The sequence below is a fragment of the Vigna unguiculata genome, chromosome 9 (assembly GCF_004118075.2).
Source record: "Vigna unguiculata cultivar IT97K-499-35 chromosome 9, ASM411807v1, whole genome shotgun sequence".
NCBI classification, from domain to species: domain Eukaryota; kingdom Viridiplantae; phylum Streptophyta; class Magnoliopsida; order Fabales; family Fabaceae; genus Vigna; species Vigna unguiculata.
Genome location: NC_040287.1, coordinates 35,314,814 through 35,330,877, shown reverse-complemented (window position 1 = coordinate 35,330,877; position 16,064 = coordinate 35,314,814). Strand labels below are relative to the sequence as shown.

Sequence of the window (16,064 nt, the reverse complement as noted above, 5' to 3'; positions counted from 1 at the left end):
GAAAGAAGGATTCACGAATTTCAAACCCTAAATAAACCCTATGGCTTCGGTTGTTTGAGGAACCGAAGCCATTGACCCCCTTTTGGCACCGGTTTTGAGCGAACCGGGACCTATACCCCTCTTTGGCTTCGGGTATTTGGAGAACCGAGGCCTAAAACTTGATTCTAATTGCAAAAATGTCACCTCGTCATTATATGTTTTGGTTCCTGGCCAATCAAGACATATAAGGCGAGGTAAAATGAGAATTCTGCATTAGTGTATATCGGACAAATCTTTCTATAGTCTAAAGTATATGTCCAAGTGTTGGTACAATATATTTAATTTCTTCATTATTAATCTATGTTATAGCAAAATTAGTTTAGACCTATGTACCTACACTAGAATATGTTAGATAATAATGATTATATTATCAAGCTCGAATTCAATAGCTGAAGGCACAATTTGTTAAAAATACTCTACACAAAATGCTTGGGAGAAACAAACTATGTGTTTTAGGTGCAAATTTATGTATATTTATTTATTTTATGAATATAGAAGAATAAGTTAATACTATATGTTTTCTCATAATTTTCTTCGATTGTGATTTGATTATTATTTGGTTGTGTTTAGTGTATACATTTCTTAATCTTTGATTAGATTTGATAAATTATTGTTTATTTTTAAACTTTTAAAAATATATATGGATGAAAAAATAAAATAAAATATTATTTTTTAAAAAAATATGATATTATCTCATTCTTAAATCATTAAAACTCTGAAAAGTTTCATATTAACTTTTTGGTATATATATATATATATATATATATATATATATATATATATATATATATATATATATATATATATTTATATTATATTAGGTCTCTCTACTTATGGTCATATAATTTGTCTGAAAATTGTATACCTATTAAATTTTTATTCAAACTAAATACATTTTTTTATTAATTTTAACTATAAGGGCAAAAACATCATATTACATTTTAATCTATTAAAATATTTATTTTATCTATCATGTTTATAAAATCATTTACAAAATTTGATGATATTTTTTCTTCAAATCTTTTCGTCCCTAAAAACAAACAACATTATTTTTGTTTCTTTACTCGAAAATCTCATTCATTAAATATCCATGAAATCCATTTTTTGAAGCAATCAGAGCCTAAATGTCTTATCACTAGAGACTGTGTAATATTAGGTAAGACTCCAACCTATCTTAAAGAAATATATGTCTTATTGCTTGAGACTTGTGTAATACTAGGTAAGACTCCAACCTATCTTTGAAGAAATATATGTCTTATCGCTTGAGACTAGTGTAATACTAGGTAAAACTCCAACCTATCTTTGAAGAAATATATGTCTTATTGCTTGAGACTAGTGTAATACTAGGTAAGACTCCAACCTATCTTGAAAAAATATAGGGTTAAATATGTTTTTGGTCCCTCGAGTTTCAACGAAATTTGGAATCAATTCCTCAACAAAAATTTTGACCAATTTAGTCATTCATCTTTTAAAATGCATGAATTTAGTCATTTTAACCAAATTTTGTTAAGTTTATCTGACGTTTCAAGCGCATTTCATGATAATATTTAAATTATTTACACTGTTTGACACATTTTTGCTTCAATGTTAATTTAAATACTATCATGAGATGTGTTTGAAATGTCAGATAAACTTAACAAAATTTGGTTAAAAATACTAAATTCACGCATTTTGAAAGATGAAGGACTAAATTAGTTAAAGTTTTGATGATGGACTAATTCCAAAATTTATTGAAACTTGAGGGACCAAAAACATATTTAACCCAAAAATATATGATAGGTAGAATTGGACCTACCTCAAAGAAAAATGAGATGGATAATGTTTTAAACTCTCTTAAATTATATCTTATCGCTTAAAACTAATTAAAAAAACAATTATAGTGAATAAAGAATAATATATTTATCCTATACAAATAATATATATATATATATATATATATATATATATATATATATATATATATATATATATATATATATATGAAAACATATCTCCAAAACAATATAAATAACAGTAAGTAAGATTCAATAAAACCTTCAAATAAAAAAACAAGTAAATAAATACATAAATATTTAATATTTTTAAAAAAATATTTGAAAACTTAAGTCACATAAATAATTTAATATTACTTACTTTGCAGGTATAACAAGTTGAAATGTAGAGCATAAATATGTATATAATAAAATAACAGTATTTTTGTAATTTAAAAAAAACATAATTATTATTTAAATAATGATATTTTAATCTAATTTTTTTATTCATTTAAACATACCACTAAAAGAAATAAATAAGATAATTAGAATGATATGTTAAAAGAATTGGTCAAAATATTTCATTTATTTTTTAATAAGATTTGAAAAGAATTGAGTCAGAGTATAAGTTACTATTGTCTTAAAATCAGTTTTTCTATTTCGTAGACTATGTAAGGAGCTTTATTAAACCAAACCTATTTTGGTCATTTACTAGGAAAAATAAAGTAAAATGGAAATATTACTAAATAGAACGGGGGTGCAAATAGTAACATACTGATTTAGTTTTTCTTTTAATAAAAAAAGGTTTCTTTGGGCTTCATTCTTGCTCCGTTCTCAGTTTCGCAAATCCCTTCCTCCGCCGCAGTATCTCACTCTCAACACCATCCACCGCCAAGAAGCCGCCACTCACCTGCTCTCTGTCTTTGGTTGTTGCATCTTTCTCACTCTCTCTGCGCCTTTTTTTTCCCTTAACCTTTCTTCATCATCATTCAACATCTGTTGCTATCAAATATTAATCACTTACATTCATACAAAACAGAAGGTTCAGGATTGGAGATTATTGAAAATCGTCCCAAGTCATGGAAAACAGTGCGAATCATTTAGACGAGGACGTTAGCAAGAAAGAGTAGGTTTCTTTATTTATTCCTCTTCCTTCAACAGGCATCAATTTGTGTTTGCTTCAAATTTTCTGATACGCAAATAATAAATTGGAGCCTTTATCTTCGTTCAAAATTTTGTCGTTTTTCGCAGAGAATCACCTCAGCTTGCGGCGTTGTTGAAAGAAATGAAGGAAGGACTCGATACTGTGAGGCGTAAAGTTCAATCTTTAACTGCCAAAGTGAGTGTCCCTTTTTTCAATTCAAGCAATTTTTTTGAATGACTCCGTTAACGTAATTTCAAATTCGTTACAATTTTAAGAAAAGTTTTTCTGTTGTTTGAATATGAAGTTTCGCTATTTGGGCCATTCTGGGGATTCTATTAAGTTTTCTGTTCTAAGTAAATATACCCTTATATCAATGAATGATATGATTATTATTATTATTATTATCATTGTGTCTGTCTATGTTTCTTATATCAGGTGAAAGAAGGTGAGTATCCTACAGCAGATGGATTTAGCTACCTTGAAGCTAAGAATTTGCTGCTTTTGAATTATTGTCAATCCCTCGTTTATTATTTATTGCGGAAGGCTAAAGGGTTATCAATAGAAGATCACCCTGTTGTTCGAAGTGTTGTAGAGATAAGATTATTTTTGGAAAAGGTATAGTTTTATCCTTCTGTGTGTTGATCTTCAAGGGCTTCACGTGTATATTTACATTGTGTTATGTGTTAAACATTTGACTTCCTGGTTTCCATTGCAGATTCGGCCAATTGACAAAAAACAACAATACCAAATCCAGAAACTAGTGCAGGCCAGCGAAAATGCAGCCAAAAGTGATATTCAAAGTAAGGACCCAGTTGCGTCCAATAAGAGTGAGGATGCATCAAAGTATCGTCCCAATCCTGATATGCTTATTAGCAAAGTAGACTTAACTTCGCAGGTCAGTCAGTGTGTATATATGTGATATTATAAATAGTGTAAAATTTTGTGTATTGCATGGTGGTAATATCTTGAAAAAGGTGTTTTCCTCGTCTTATCTAACTTTTATTATATGATGCAGGATGGACATGATACATATCAACCTGTAAAGTTTGCCCCAACTTCTATGGATATAGAAAAACCTTCTAAGCATGAAAGAAATGCCTTGCGAAGAGAAAAAGAAATTCTGAAACAAGCTAAGCAGAGTGATTATATCAGGACATTGATGAATGATATGGAGGAAAGACCTGAAGAGGTAAAGTTATTTTTAGTGTTGAATCATTATGACTTATAGTATGCTTGGGTTTCAGTTAAACTCCTTTCAAAAGTATTTTCAGAATCAAGAGAGTAAAATATTTTTTAAACAATTATCTGAACTTGCATTTAATGATTTTACGTAATGGTTTGTTTTGGCTGCTCACTACTCTACTCAGGTGAGGGATTTTGAGGGAGCTAGCAAAGAAGTTGATAGATTTGTCTCCAAGATGGAGAAACGTGCTCAGCAAGAGGAGGAGATGTTCACTCGTGTTCCTCTTACGAAACAGGAGAGGAAGCGAGAAAAATACTTGAAGAAATCAAGAAATGGGTATGGGAAGTGTTTGGAATATTTTCCTTTTATTCTCCATTCGTAACAAGTAAAACGAATTAAATGTGTGATAACATTTTTGTTTAAATACCTTTTTCTCTCTCAGCTTTTGTGCTTTTTTCTATTTCAGGTTGCAAGGTCTAACAGAAAGTTTCTATGATGAAATCAAAACATTACCCTTTGAAGATAGAACCGAAGAGCAAGTAATGGGATCTGGTAATGGTAGCAGCAGAAAGAGCCGAGTACATAAGCGAAAGGTATGACATTTTATTCTTTTATTCTTTGAAATTATTATGTGGAAATTGTAGACTTCTTTTTCGAACTTCATATACGAAATTTTGTTTAAGTCGAATTATGTGGATGGGGTTTATGTACTGTTGCATCTGCATTGCATATGACTAACCAAATTATTTGATTGCTCTTTTGTCCATTTTGTGTAATAAAAAGTTATTTAAATAAACTAATGTCTTATTCCTCTGGAGTAAGCGTGTAGAGTTGGTTGTTTGTCGAATAGTTTTGTAATTTTCGAACCAATTTCTGGTCATGGAGAGTTTATACTATATGTACAGTTGTTTACTGATAGTTCTGAGTTGTGTGCTGAACACAGTAATAAAAATGATACTATGATATCCGCACAACACGAAATAAAGTTAAAATGCCCCTTGAGGTAATTTGCTCACCAACACAAATTTTGCATGTAATTGAAAATTTGAGTTTTATCCTTCAACAGATACACATTTTCCCTTCCCTTATGCTTGTCTTTTAATTTGAAAAAGGACTTTTTAGTGTATGCATTATCAACCGACATGGTTGCATTGTACTGTTACAGGGAACTAACAATTTTAGCTTCTTTGCAGAGGAAACACTGAAAAGAGGAGATTTAGGGGTTTGACCTAAAGGTTCTGGGAGGCTGACCACCACATGGTGTTGGAGGAAGTAGTAATATTAGGTTGAATGCAAAGGAAATGTAAAAGCTAGTGTTGGGTATTGGGGAATTCCTTCGTGTTTGTAGATTTATTTTTGTACTTTATTGCCATCCTAATCGGCTGGTCCCAATGAGGAACGTGGATCGGAGATTTTGGAAGAGATGAAAGTGTTTTTTGGTTTATTATTACGGAATATTTTTTTGGATAAATTTGACAAAATTTTCATAAATAGAATTAAAATAGATTAATTTTTATTTTTTAATAAAAGGAAATAGTAAAGTAGAATTTTTGTTCCGAGTAAGTAACTTGCAAAATTTGTTAAAAAAACTATCATTTTCCACGAAAATGATAGGTTTTTTGTACGTCTTTTTTGGTTCACTTTATGTCCGAGTGGAAAAATGCATGGATAATATATATATATATATATATATATATATATATATATATATATATATTGTTATATATATATATTGTTATTTCACGGGTTTGTTGGTTGTTTTACATGACCAGGAGTTTCTCGTACTGTGCTAGATGATAATCAAATCTTAAGAGTTGGTTTGACACTCATGAGAAGATAACACGATATAATAAGATTTTCATAAACATTTAATATTTATTGTATATTATAATTGAGACAAAAATATGTTGCAGGATGGGTGGCAATAATAATAATGGTTATAATGATAAATATAAAGTTTAATTAAGTTTCAAATTTTTCTTTTAATTTGAATACTTTTAACTGTTTATTAAAAAAAAAAGTTTTTGAGTATTTAAACTTTTATATTTTTCGATTAAATTTTTAATTTCTACTTTTATTTTTCCAAATGGGTGACTTGATTGTTATTTAATTTTTTCATCTTGTTTGATTACAGTTCCTTGTAGGTGATAAGATGAAAATCATTAGAGAATATGATAACTTCGTTATTTATCATATTTTAATGAAAATGTAAGTTATTTGTATTTTATATTAATTATAATACTATTTTAAATTAATTACGATAATTAATTATAATAACTTATATTTCTTAACACGTGGATATGAGTAAGAAAAAAAACGAAACAATATAACAACCCCGTTACCTAATTAACTAAAAACTTAACATTCAATTTAAAAATATATACAAAAATTTGATCAAATAATAAATCGGACTTAAATTGAAAATTCTCCTATTTATGTGAAATTAATATAATAATGAGATGCTACAAAAAATAGTGAAAATACTAATGATAATGACGAGGGTAAGAATAATTGTGGAGATAATGAGAAAAAAGGGGTGAGAATGAGTATAGTAATATTGATAGATGTGATGGTTCTTATGATCATATTAGTGATATGCTTGTGGCCATGGTATAGTGACAGAGGGAACATGGTAACAGTGATAGTTAAGATTATACATGAAATGACAAACTACCGTGCAAAATAAATAACAAGACAATTAATTGGATAAGGTGATTATTATCCTATCATATTCTATCTGGACCTAAAATATTGCATTGTTTACCATGGCAGCTAACAAAACTTTTGCTTGGAATGCATATATGATTAACAGGGTGGCTTTTCATTGAAATACCTGTTCGGACAAGTTTTTCTATACATTTCTTAATGGAAAAATAAGAAAAATAAAAATAAATTTAATTTCTCTTCAACTAAAATTAACTTATACACAAGTTACAAGTAAAAGAATTAGAAAAACTATATGGAAAAAGTTATAAAATTTATAATTTAACTTACTACAAGCTAATTTTAATTTATAAAAAAACTAATTTCAACTTTTCTTTTTATATTTCTCTCCAAGAAGAAGATTGTAGAGAAATTTATCTAAACATGCCTCAACTCTAAATATTGTGTTAAAAAGCGAATTTAAAAGATCACTTAAAAATGTTCGCACCTTGCATTTCTCATTGTTCTGATATTTATTAATGTACATGGAAATATACCAGAACAAGTGATCAGAGATATATGCACAATCTTAAGTTATACTATGATCCAGTGGAAGAACGAGGAAGTGAGGCATCATAAAGAAACTAAGTGACACTCAAAAGTGGAAACCGAACAAATTTTCCGCTCAAAAGAATAATCACAATGATAGTATGTATAATTCAAGCACGTCAGAGAAAATATATTTCACCGTTTCAGTCCACTTCAGAGCTGTTCCTCACAGGTCGGGATGTGTTGTACAGTAAGAGACCACAAAGAAGAATTCCACAGCCAAGCAAAAAAAATGGGCTCAAGCTTGTTCCCTCGGGAAGATATGGTAATGGAAGAGAAAGAATATAAACAGATATGGGCACTGCAAAAATCATAAGCACACGTGAGCTAAAAAACTAATAAGAAAACCTGTACAAAAGACCTTACGATTCATAGTTTCGCTAGAATTAGAATGCAACAAAAAAATTCAAGTGAGATGCAATGATAACGAGTACCTGACAACATTACTAGAAGAGAAGCTACAACTGCAGAAGAAGTTTTTACTACATTAAGGAGGGATATGTTGAATGCCAAATTGGTAATTATGTAAAGCAGTGGAAGTAGGGGAGCGCCATCACAACCTGAGACAGAAATTGAAGACGAATACCTATTATATTAAAAGTTGGACACAAATTTAAACCATGGTTCAAAATCATCTAATGGGTACAAGACAAAACCTATATATAAATATGAGTTTTAATTGTTTTATTCAAAAAGGATAGAAATAACTAAAGTCCAAGTTATCTAGTCATAAATCATTGCTTATATACTATTCGGCCTTTTACCAGAAGAACTAAAAGCATCTATAATCCTAGTACATAAAGGGTAAGGTATCGAATATGACATGAACCTTGTGATAGCCAAAAGATCTACCCATCGAGATAAGAAACCCCAAGGACATATAGACCCACTTCAAATTCCATACTATTATTTAAAACTTGCCCTTGTGGTTTGAAAATTCAAGGTCATAAACCCAGGAAAATAATCATATACATAGTAACTAATCTTGATAGTGTTTTAACAGCAAAAGGTGTAAAAAGAAACGCAGACAAGAGCTAGAAAACCACGTGAGGATATATATAATTGCATTGCTACCAATTTATTAGAGCTTACCTGGTTTACCAGCTCCAAGGTTTAGGAAACAACCGGCACCGCTTTTAAAATATGAAGGAAGTTCAGCAAACGGTATGCCTCTCAAGTTTGAAAGTAAAGGCAGAGACAAAAATACGAAAAGAGCCTACAACAAATATCACGTAAATCATAAGTGTACCTTTCAACAATTAATCAACTAATAAACATAAACAAGAGACTGTCTGGAACTTGCGGCAATATACTGCAACCATTAGAAAAAATGCCTTGCCAATAATTGAGTAAACAACTTAATTAAGGACCTAATAAATAAGTATTTATAACGTAAATATTCAGGTATAAGTTGTACTTACAATTGAAGAAGAAATAGGAATAACCCGTTTTCAGGAGCTATTCTAGAAAATTTGTTGTCATAAGTTGAAAAACAGCTTATGAACATATCACTAACACCTATATAAATGATATACCCAAAAAAGTTTCATATTAGCTCTTCCACCCTAAAATGAAGGAGGATTGCTTATGAAAACTTCTTCACACGAAAAACACACTGCCTAGCATCGAAAACTGACAGAATATACATCTCCGTTTTGATCAAAATTGGAGACGTGCACAAACTAATCCAAATGAATTCAAACAGAAAAAATTGAACTCAAAAAAGAAAACCAACTTTTCCATTGGATTGGATAAACTCTTTTTTTTTTTTTCTTTATTGAAGTTAGAGGTGTGCATATATACCAATCCAATCACACACAGTAAAAATTGAACTAAAAGAAAGAAAGCCAACTTTTCCTTCGGATTAGATAAAGTCTCTATTTTGATTAAGGTTAGAGTAGAGATGTTCATATACCAATCCAACTGAATACAAACAGTAAAATGAATAAAAAATTGAGCTTTTTCATTTAGATTGGACAGGTATTCTGTTCCAATTTTAACTTGTGCATCTATTTACGTTTATTTATTTAATCGTTAAATTACCATATATAGAAATTTTAATATTGATTTGACTAATGATTTATAATCTGAATCTAAAAATTTATATAATATGACGAATGTGACTAACACATTGAATTATTTTTACAAAATCTACTGGGTATTCTGCGGATTTATTTACTGCCTCCTAATAATACCAAAGCTTGATCCCAATCTGATCCAAACCACTTTAACTAAAACGAAGCAAACTTTGGATAGAATCAAATGACTTTTGTTCTGATTTAATACAATCCGCATAAACCCTCGGTGAAAATGTATATGACTAATGTACAGAAAATAGATGAAAAAAAGGCAGGTCAAGCAGAGTCCCAGAACTTTAAAATAAATGAATAAGCATACTTATTCATTCATGTCTATTTCATCACGGATAGAAGCAAATAGCAGCAACTTATGCTTTAATGTAACTAATGGTGCATTGTTAGTAGTATTGGGAACTGAAGAATGGAACTTTGGGATTATTGTATACTATATCTTTTGTATGAAAGATATTCAATGTTTTTGAATTCAAATCTCTAGAATTAGCAATATAATTCTTACCTATAAGACAAATTTTAGATAACCTTTCCTTCATGTTCTTTTACCATTATATGTTTTGTTTTGGATGAAGAAGGAAAAAGAATATTTAAGTAACAGGGCCCTGAAAATTCTTGTGATGTTATAATATAAAATATAAACTGATACTAACATTTTAGGGCAAGTTCACATGTACTACAACCAGTACAAAAATAGCCTTACAATACTCTAATATAATAAGATTCATAACTCTACAACAAACCAAGTATTCTAACACTTACCGTTTGCCGTTTGTTAGGGGACAAAAAAGAGTAACACATTTTGAAATCATATAAAAAGATAGAAAGCAAGTAAATAATTTGAACTCGCGTAAGTCATTTCACAGTCATTCTTCAATTACGAGATGAAGCAAAACAACCAATAAGAAATCACCGATAAAGAAAGCAAAAACTAACAAAACACTGGAAATAAACGCTATTTACAGAATTTGAAACTTAATTCATTGCAATTTATGTTGCAAGATCTACCTGAAACCCAGATCCAAACGAATTGACCACAAATATGTCCAGAGACTTGTGCTGCAAAGGAACATGTAAGGGACTCCAAATCATGCCCATGAATGAAATGTCAATGGAATATGTAGTCCAGTGACCTTGTATACCACCTTCCCCCCACCCCCCCAAAAAAAGAGTAAAAGAAAGCATACCTTTAATCGAGTAGCCGAGTCAATGAAAATATGCTCCTGACATACAAGAAAACATTGATTATAATGTTTCACACGAAGGATTAACTAAAAGTCAACATCTGTTATTGGCTAACCTTGATTACAGAAGCCCAAGCTTGAAAAGAACATGAAATTATCATCAACGCTGGCCAAAAGAACTGAACTTCAGAGAGCATCTGACCAGCATTTGAGCCACTGCAATGATGGGAAACAAATTATTAGATGAGACCCACACCATTTGAAGTGAAAAAAGAAATTTCCTATCAATCTAGCCTGAGAACTTTACCCCAACAAGCACAACAAAAAACGTATGACAAATATCACATTTTGAGCTTCTACAGACTATTACAAGCAGCTACTGCCGTGGGCTGCTTAACATTTTAATGAAAGCATGCTTAAACTTTTACGTACAACAATATTACTCAGAAGGTTAGAAGCAATGAAGCTTTGATATAAATATTTCGAATTTAAATAAATTATTTTGGTGGTTAATCAATTCAACGAGTGGTTAATCATTCCTAAAATGGAAATATTTTGCTAAGAAATTTTTTATGGTAACTTTCCCAAAATTATGTACCCCTTCAGACCAAAAAAAGGAGAATAAAAGTACAATATTTTACACCAAAGGGGATCATGTACATAGTAAAATCTTTTCTGTTTACAACAATTATTAACTGATCACAAGTAATTAGTGTATCTTTTAAAAAGTAAACGATTTTAGCTCAACAAAAAATGAGACATCAATTGGTCATTCAAAGAAAGCTATCATCAATATAGTCCTTGAAGGGAGCAGATTCGGTGACTTTTTGGAGGGAAAAGTTACCTGACTTTTCAATTTTCATTTCTCAAAAAAGAAATAATAATAAAAAATAGATGAAAATGAACTAAATTTATGTAACTTTTTCCTCCAAAAAGTCACTGAATCCGTTCCCGGTCTTTGAACAATAAAAAAGTGACGTCAAGATGATCATCAAATTGTAAAGTTCATTAACAATGTTAATGTCATCCATTTACCAAAGGACAACGCTGATGTCACATTTTATGATTGCAGAGCTAAAATGACGCTACAGTGCTTGCAGAGGACCAAATTGATGTCACACATATATCTAGGGAATACAATGACGGTTCCCTCATTTTTTCTTTTTCAATTGGAAAGGAAGATTATAAGTTAAGTCCGATATTTTCAAGTCAATATCTTTTATCAAAGTTCATCACCGCACATTTTCGGGAATACTTGATTCACACGGGAATCTGACCTGATTAATGATCTTGACATGAGAAACTGAATATTGGAGAGTACAGATAGGAAATGTTGAATTTCTCCATATTATAAAGTCAAATTACCTTGTAATAGCCACTATGACACCGGAAGCTACAAGTAAGCACCCAACCAATTGATTGATTGTGTACTTTCTTTTCAAGAGAAGGGCGGTAAACATTAGCTGCCAAACCAAAAATGTCTGCAAAAGAAGAATTCATAAACAGTACTTTGAGAAATCAATATTACACATAATGATGCATTAAAACAACATAAGTAATAATAAAATCTCAGCCAATGCATAAGTCATGAATAGCCATCACTGATGAATGGGAGAAGATACTACAGATTTTACAGCAATGCTATCATTCTCTTCCTTCTTAGTTGGAATAAAAGGACAGGCCCAGAGCACAAACCACAAATGTAGCCGTGCCATCAGAACATACTGAATAAGTTTTAAAATGACAAGCCCCCAACACTTTAGAAGTGATTGCTACATGATACAATAAATATGACAATGAAATGCCCTACTTGCGATGCCATCAGTGTGAGAGACAAGGCAGCTCAATCCATGAACAAGAATGGACTACACTGTCCTTGAAAAAGTAAAATGGATGATGCTGGTTGTATCAAAATAATTTTGAAAGACAGAAGATGAGAATGATGAGTCTTAGAACACCTTAGGTCAGTAGTGAGAAGAAAATACAGTCTTAGTTTCTATGATGCTACAAGTTAATAAAAGTCAAAACCCTATGATTTATCGTTATTACCAATAAATTTGCCGGTTTAAATCATTAATCAGTGCTATAAGGTCCCCTATTCTGAATATATTACAAAAATACACCATGCTTCTCAGAAACCGTTGACTACACTGAATCAATGCCACAGCATTTCAATCAAATTCTCAAATCTCAACTGCTGCTGTGTAGCCTGACATCTCGTCATGTAAAACGAAAGCAAATTTTCTCAAATAAGACCTTACCGAATATATGCCAAAAGCAAATCAAAGAAGAAAGTAAACTCCACAGCTATATAAAATAAACGGCAAATGTATACTGTTTTAAAGAAAGAAAAACATATTTTTGTTTGTCACCCCCTCTCATCCTTTGATGGAAAGGGCTGCTCAAAATATTTCAGATACCTGATTCAATATGGGTATGACTGGTCCAGGAAGTAAGGCTGCAGAGGGTAATCAACATTCATTTCAGAAACATTGAAAGCATACAAGAAGGGTATGTTCGGTAGAAAATTGAGAGCAGAGTTAAAACAGGAAGATCTTGATTTTAATTCATTGTAGCTTGGCAGAAGGTGGAAACTCATTTTCAAAGTACTCTTAAAAAAAAATTGCAACCTCTGCTTTCGTTCTTTCCTCTAGAAACATTTCAAACGTCACAGTCACTTTTTTCATTTCACACTCCTCTATTACTATTAACACTATAAAACCTCACATATTATTTATTTAGATACGCAATTCAACAACTCCAATGGGATGTGCAACCATGGTACTCCCTCTGTTCCACATTGGCTACAGTTTAAGATATTACACAAGTATTAAGAGCAACAATAGCTATATCACTTTTTGAAACAATTTTACTGGAATAGTTTCGCTCTATCCGTAAGTATATTACTTTTATTAAGAAATAGAACTCGATTAATTTGAGGACATATCACGAAGAAAAGAATTAATAGTTCATTGAAATGTGAGAACATAAGTTAATTTATAACTTCTTTTTATGTGGATAAAACTGCAGTTATATTGGAAAGGAAGGAGTACAGTAGTTGTCTACACGCACACCCTCAGCATTATAAAAAAAAGGTCTTACAAATAGGAGTGCCTTAAGGACACTGAACACTCAGTAGACACCATTAAATGTTTTTAATCACTTAAAAAACCGCTAGAAGGAGTTTAATTTCATTCACAAAGTGACATATAAAAATATTTACGTTGTCATCTACAGTCAAGTATAGAAAATTTGTTGAGCTTTATAATAACTATTCTAAGATGATCTCTGCTTGATTGAAAGTATAAAAATCTTTGTAGCATGGAAATAAAACACGGTTAAAGACTAAAACACAAGCAAAGTCAGTGAGTACCTCCAGCAGACATTCCGGCAACCAATCCCAAAGCTTCCAGAAATCCAATGGCGACAAAGCGCGATTTCGGAATTGCCATCATCTCATCGGTTACTATTCTTGCCCGGTATCGAATATACAAGATGGAGAAATATATAACAACGTACCTACGTCACACAAAACCACAATTGTTCAACGCACTAAGAAATCCCCAAAATGAAACAAACAATTCTCCTAGAGTTAAGACAGCAAACAAATGCAATTACAAGCAGCAACAATGAGGTTTACCCAAAAGTTATGAACTGAGCGAGAAAAAAAGGGTATTCTTTCATTGGAACAAGGGCCAATTTGTAAAGCACGCGATTGGCTACCGCTGTTGTAACGGTGACAGCGGAGCTCAATAAGACGACGCTGGTCCCACTTCCCGATGAATTTGCGTTTGAAGCACGAATTCTGAGAGCGGTTGGGTGGTGGTGGACATGGTTGCGATTGAATCGAGCGTTGCCGGAAAAGTGCAACGGCAGCCTCGAAGAGAGTGACATTGAAAAGAGAGGTTGCAGCTTCGGATTGCGGAGCGCGAAACTGCAACGTAACGACGACGTTGAATAGAATGCCATGGCAAACAGTCTTGCTCTTACATTCAACTAACTTGAATCATTTCCGCTAAGTAAAATAAGTGCTCTTAATATTTTTTTTTTGTATAATTATTATTGGATGAAATTTATGAAAATATTTATTGAACAACTTCACTCTATCCTTTTTATCTATCTAAGTTTCACCTGAAAAATAATAAAAAGTGAAGTTTTCATCAAAATAAAATAGTATATCAATTTTTTTAAAATTAAAACAAGATCTTCAGTTATAAAGTAATAGCAAGATCTTTATTTTTATAGTGTGTAAGAGGATCCCATTTGAAGAAATATATTATGAGATTTTACTTTAATTTTTTGTTGCCGAATCAAATGTATCACATCACTCTTAAAAACTTTGTTATTTTTACTTTAATGAAAGTTCTTCATAATTATATGTTGTTTGATTATTGGTATGTGAAAAAAAATACTCTTTTTATTACTGGATCTTAAGTTTTTATTTAGATGCAGAGTTTTAAATTTTATGGATATCAATATCATATTTAAATAAGAAGGTTTCATGAAGTTTAGGTTTTAAATTTATGAACCAGATACTATCTTTATAATAAAGATATGCAAGTAGATGAAAATGATAGTAATTTAAAATGTAAGATTTAAGGAGGGTATTGTAATATATGTTTATGCATATGCATACTGCAAGCTGGTGTTTTAGTATTATTAATATATAGAATAACAATTTTTCTATAAATAAAGTTTATTAAAACAATAGATATGATCTCTTATAATATATTTATTTGTGTTGACAAAAGGAATGTATGATCTCTAATAATAAATGGTATTGATATGAACCTTTTGGATGGTGTGTGGGCATACATTTTTCCGATGATTATGTGTGAGCTACGATAGTGACATCATTTTCAATCTAATTTAGTGAAGAAATTTTTTCATACATATGAAAAATTGTGATGCTAAAAAAAATAAAATCAATAAAACACCATTGTAAAATAGGTTTTTAACGTCACCATTTTAATGTTAGTCTACAAAACAACCAACATAAAAAATGTCAGGTGAAACTTTTATAATTAAAATGTTAAAGTTAACGTTGACCCCTCACGAGACAGACGTCTAATTGTGGTTTGACATTGATGCCCTCAGCCTTCGCCGTCAAAGGATGTCGAACCCCTAACAACTGTCATCAAAGGACGTCAAAGTCCTTTAGATCCGCCATTAAAGGACATTAGCTCCCCACATATTCGACGTCAAATTGCTTTAAAATATAACCATAACACAACGCGAATACCAATTCCTTACATTGTTTCTCTGCGTTTTCTCTTCCAGACCCCACTTGATATGATCCCATAATGGATCCACCAAATTGGATTCCTATTACCACTGCTGCGATGACTTGTGCGACCACCACCTAAGGTATGTTGTGGTTCATTTAACGCAAATGCACGTTGCTTGGTCGCCTTGAACGTG

General features: G+C 31.2%; 2 protein-coding genes across 3 annotated transcripts; one reads left to right on the top strand and one right to left on the bottom strand.

Annotated features, from left to right (window-relative positions):
* Nucleotides 1–2,587: 2,587 nt before the first annotated feature.
* LOC114162240 (neuroguidin) lies at nt 2,588–5,588 on the top strand. Of its 2 annotated transcripts, none has more exons than XM_028046067.1 (9): nt 2,588–2,716; nt 2,830–2,916; nt 3,042–3,129; nt 3,370–3,549; nt 3,650–3,829; nt 3,950–4,123; nt 4,302–4,453; nt 4,584–4,710; nt 5,311–5,588. In XM_028046067.1, exons 2-9 carry the CDS (start codon nt 2,870–2,872, stop codon nt 5,320–5,322), a joined length of 960 nt encoding a protein of 319 aa, XP_027901868.1. In that variant the 5' UTR covers nt 2,588–2,716; nt 2,830–2,869; the 3' UTR covers nt 5,323–5,588. The 2 variants fall into 2 exon arrangements, with proteins under 2 accessions (XP_027901868.1, XP_027901869.1); XM_028046068.1 differs by having other exon boundaries at nt 2,607–2,716; nt 2,833–2,916.
* A 1,664-nt stretch (nt 5,589–7,252) lies between these two features.
* On the bottom strand, nt 7,253–14,646 carry LOC114196223 (protein CLT2, chloroplastic). The gene is made up of 10 exons (XM_028086789.1): nt 14,284–14,646; nt 14,017–14,162; nt 13,064–13,101; nt 12,009–12,124; nt 10,760–10,859; nt 10,647–10,682; nt 10,468–10,518; nt 8,462–8,585; nt 7,804–7,929; nt 7,253–7,670 (listed from the first exon to the last, which is right to left on the bottom strand). Exons 1-10 carry the CDS (start codon nt 14,610–14,612, stop codon nt 7,513–7,515), a joined length of 1,224 nt encoding a protein of 407 aa, XP_027942590.1. The 5' UTR covers nt 14,613–14,646; the 3' UTR covers nt 7,253–7,512.
* Between the last annotated feature and the right edge of the window lie 1,418 nt (nt 14,647–16,064).

Coding starts and splice junctions, on each gene's coding strand:
- LOC114162240 (XM_028046067.1), top strand. CDS start 2,870: ATGGAAAACAGTGCGAATCATTTAGACGAGGACGTTAGCAAGAAAGA. Junction 3,130..3,369: donor TTCAATCTTTAACTGCCAAA/GTGAGTGTCCCT, acceptor TTCTTATATCAG/GTGAAAGAAGGTGAGTATCC. Junction 3,550..3,649: donor TAAGATTATTTTTGGAAAAG/GTATAGTTTTAT, acceptor TTTCCATTGCAG/ATTCGGCCAATTGACAAAAA.
- LOC114196223 (XM_028086789.1), bottom strand. CDS start 14,612: ATGGCATTCTATTCAACGTCGTCGTTACGTTGCAGTTTCGCGCTCCGC. Junction 13,102..14,016: donor TGCCGGAATGTCTGCTGGAG/GTACTCACTGAC, acceptor TACCCTCTGCAG/CCTTACTTCCTGGACCAGTC. Junction 7,671..7,803: donor TCTTCTAGTAATGTTGTCAG/GTACTCGTTATC, acceptor TGATTTTTGCAG/TGCCCATATCTGTTTATATT.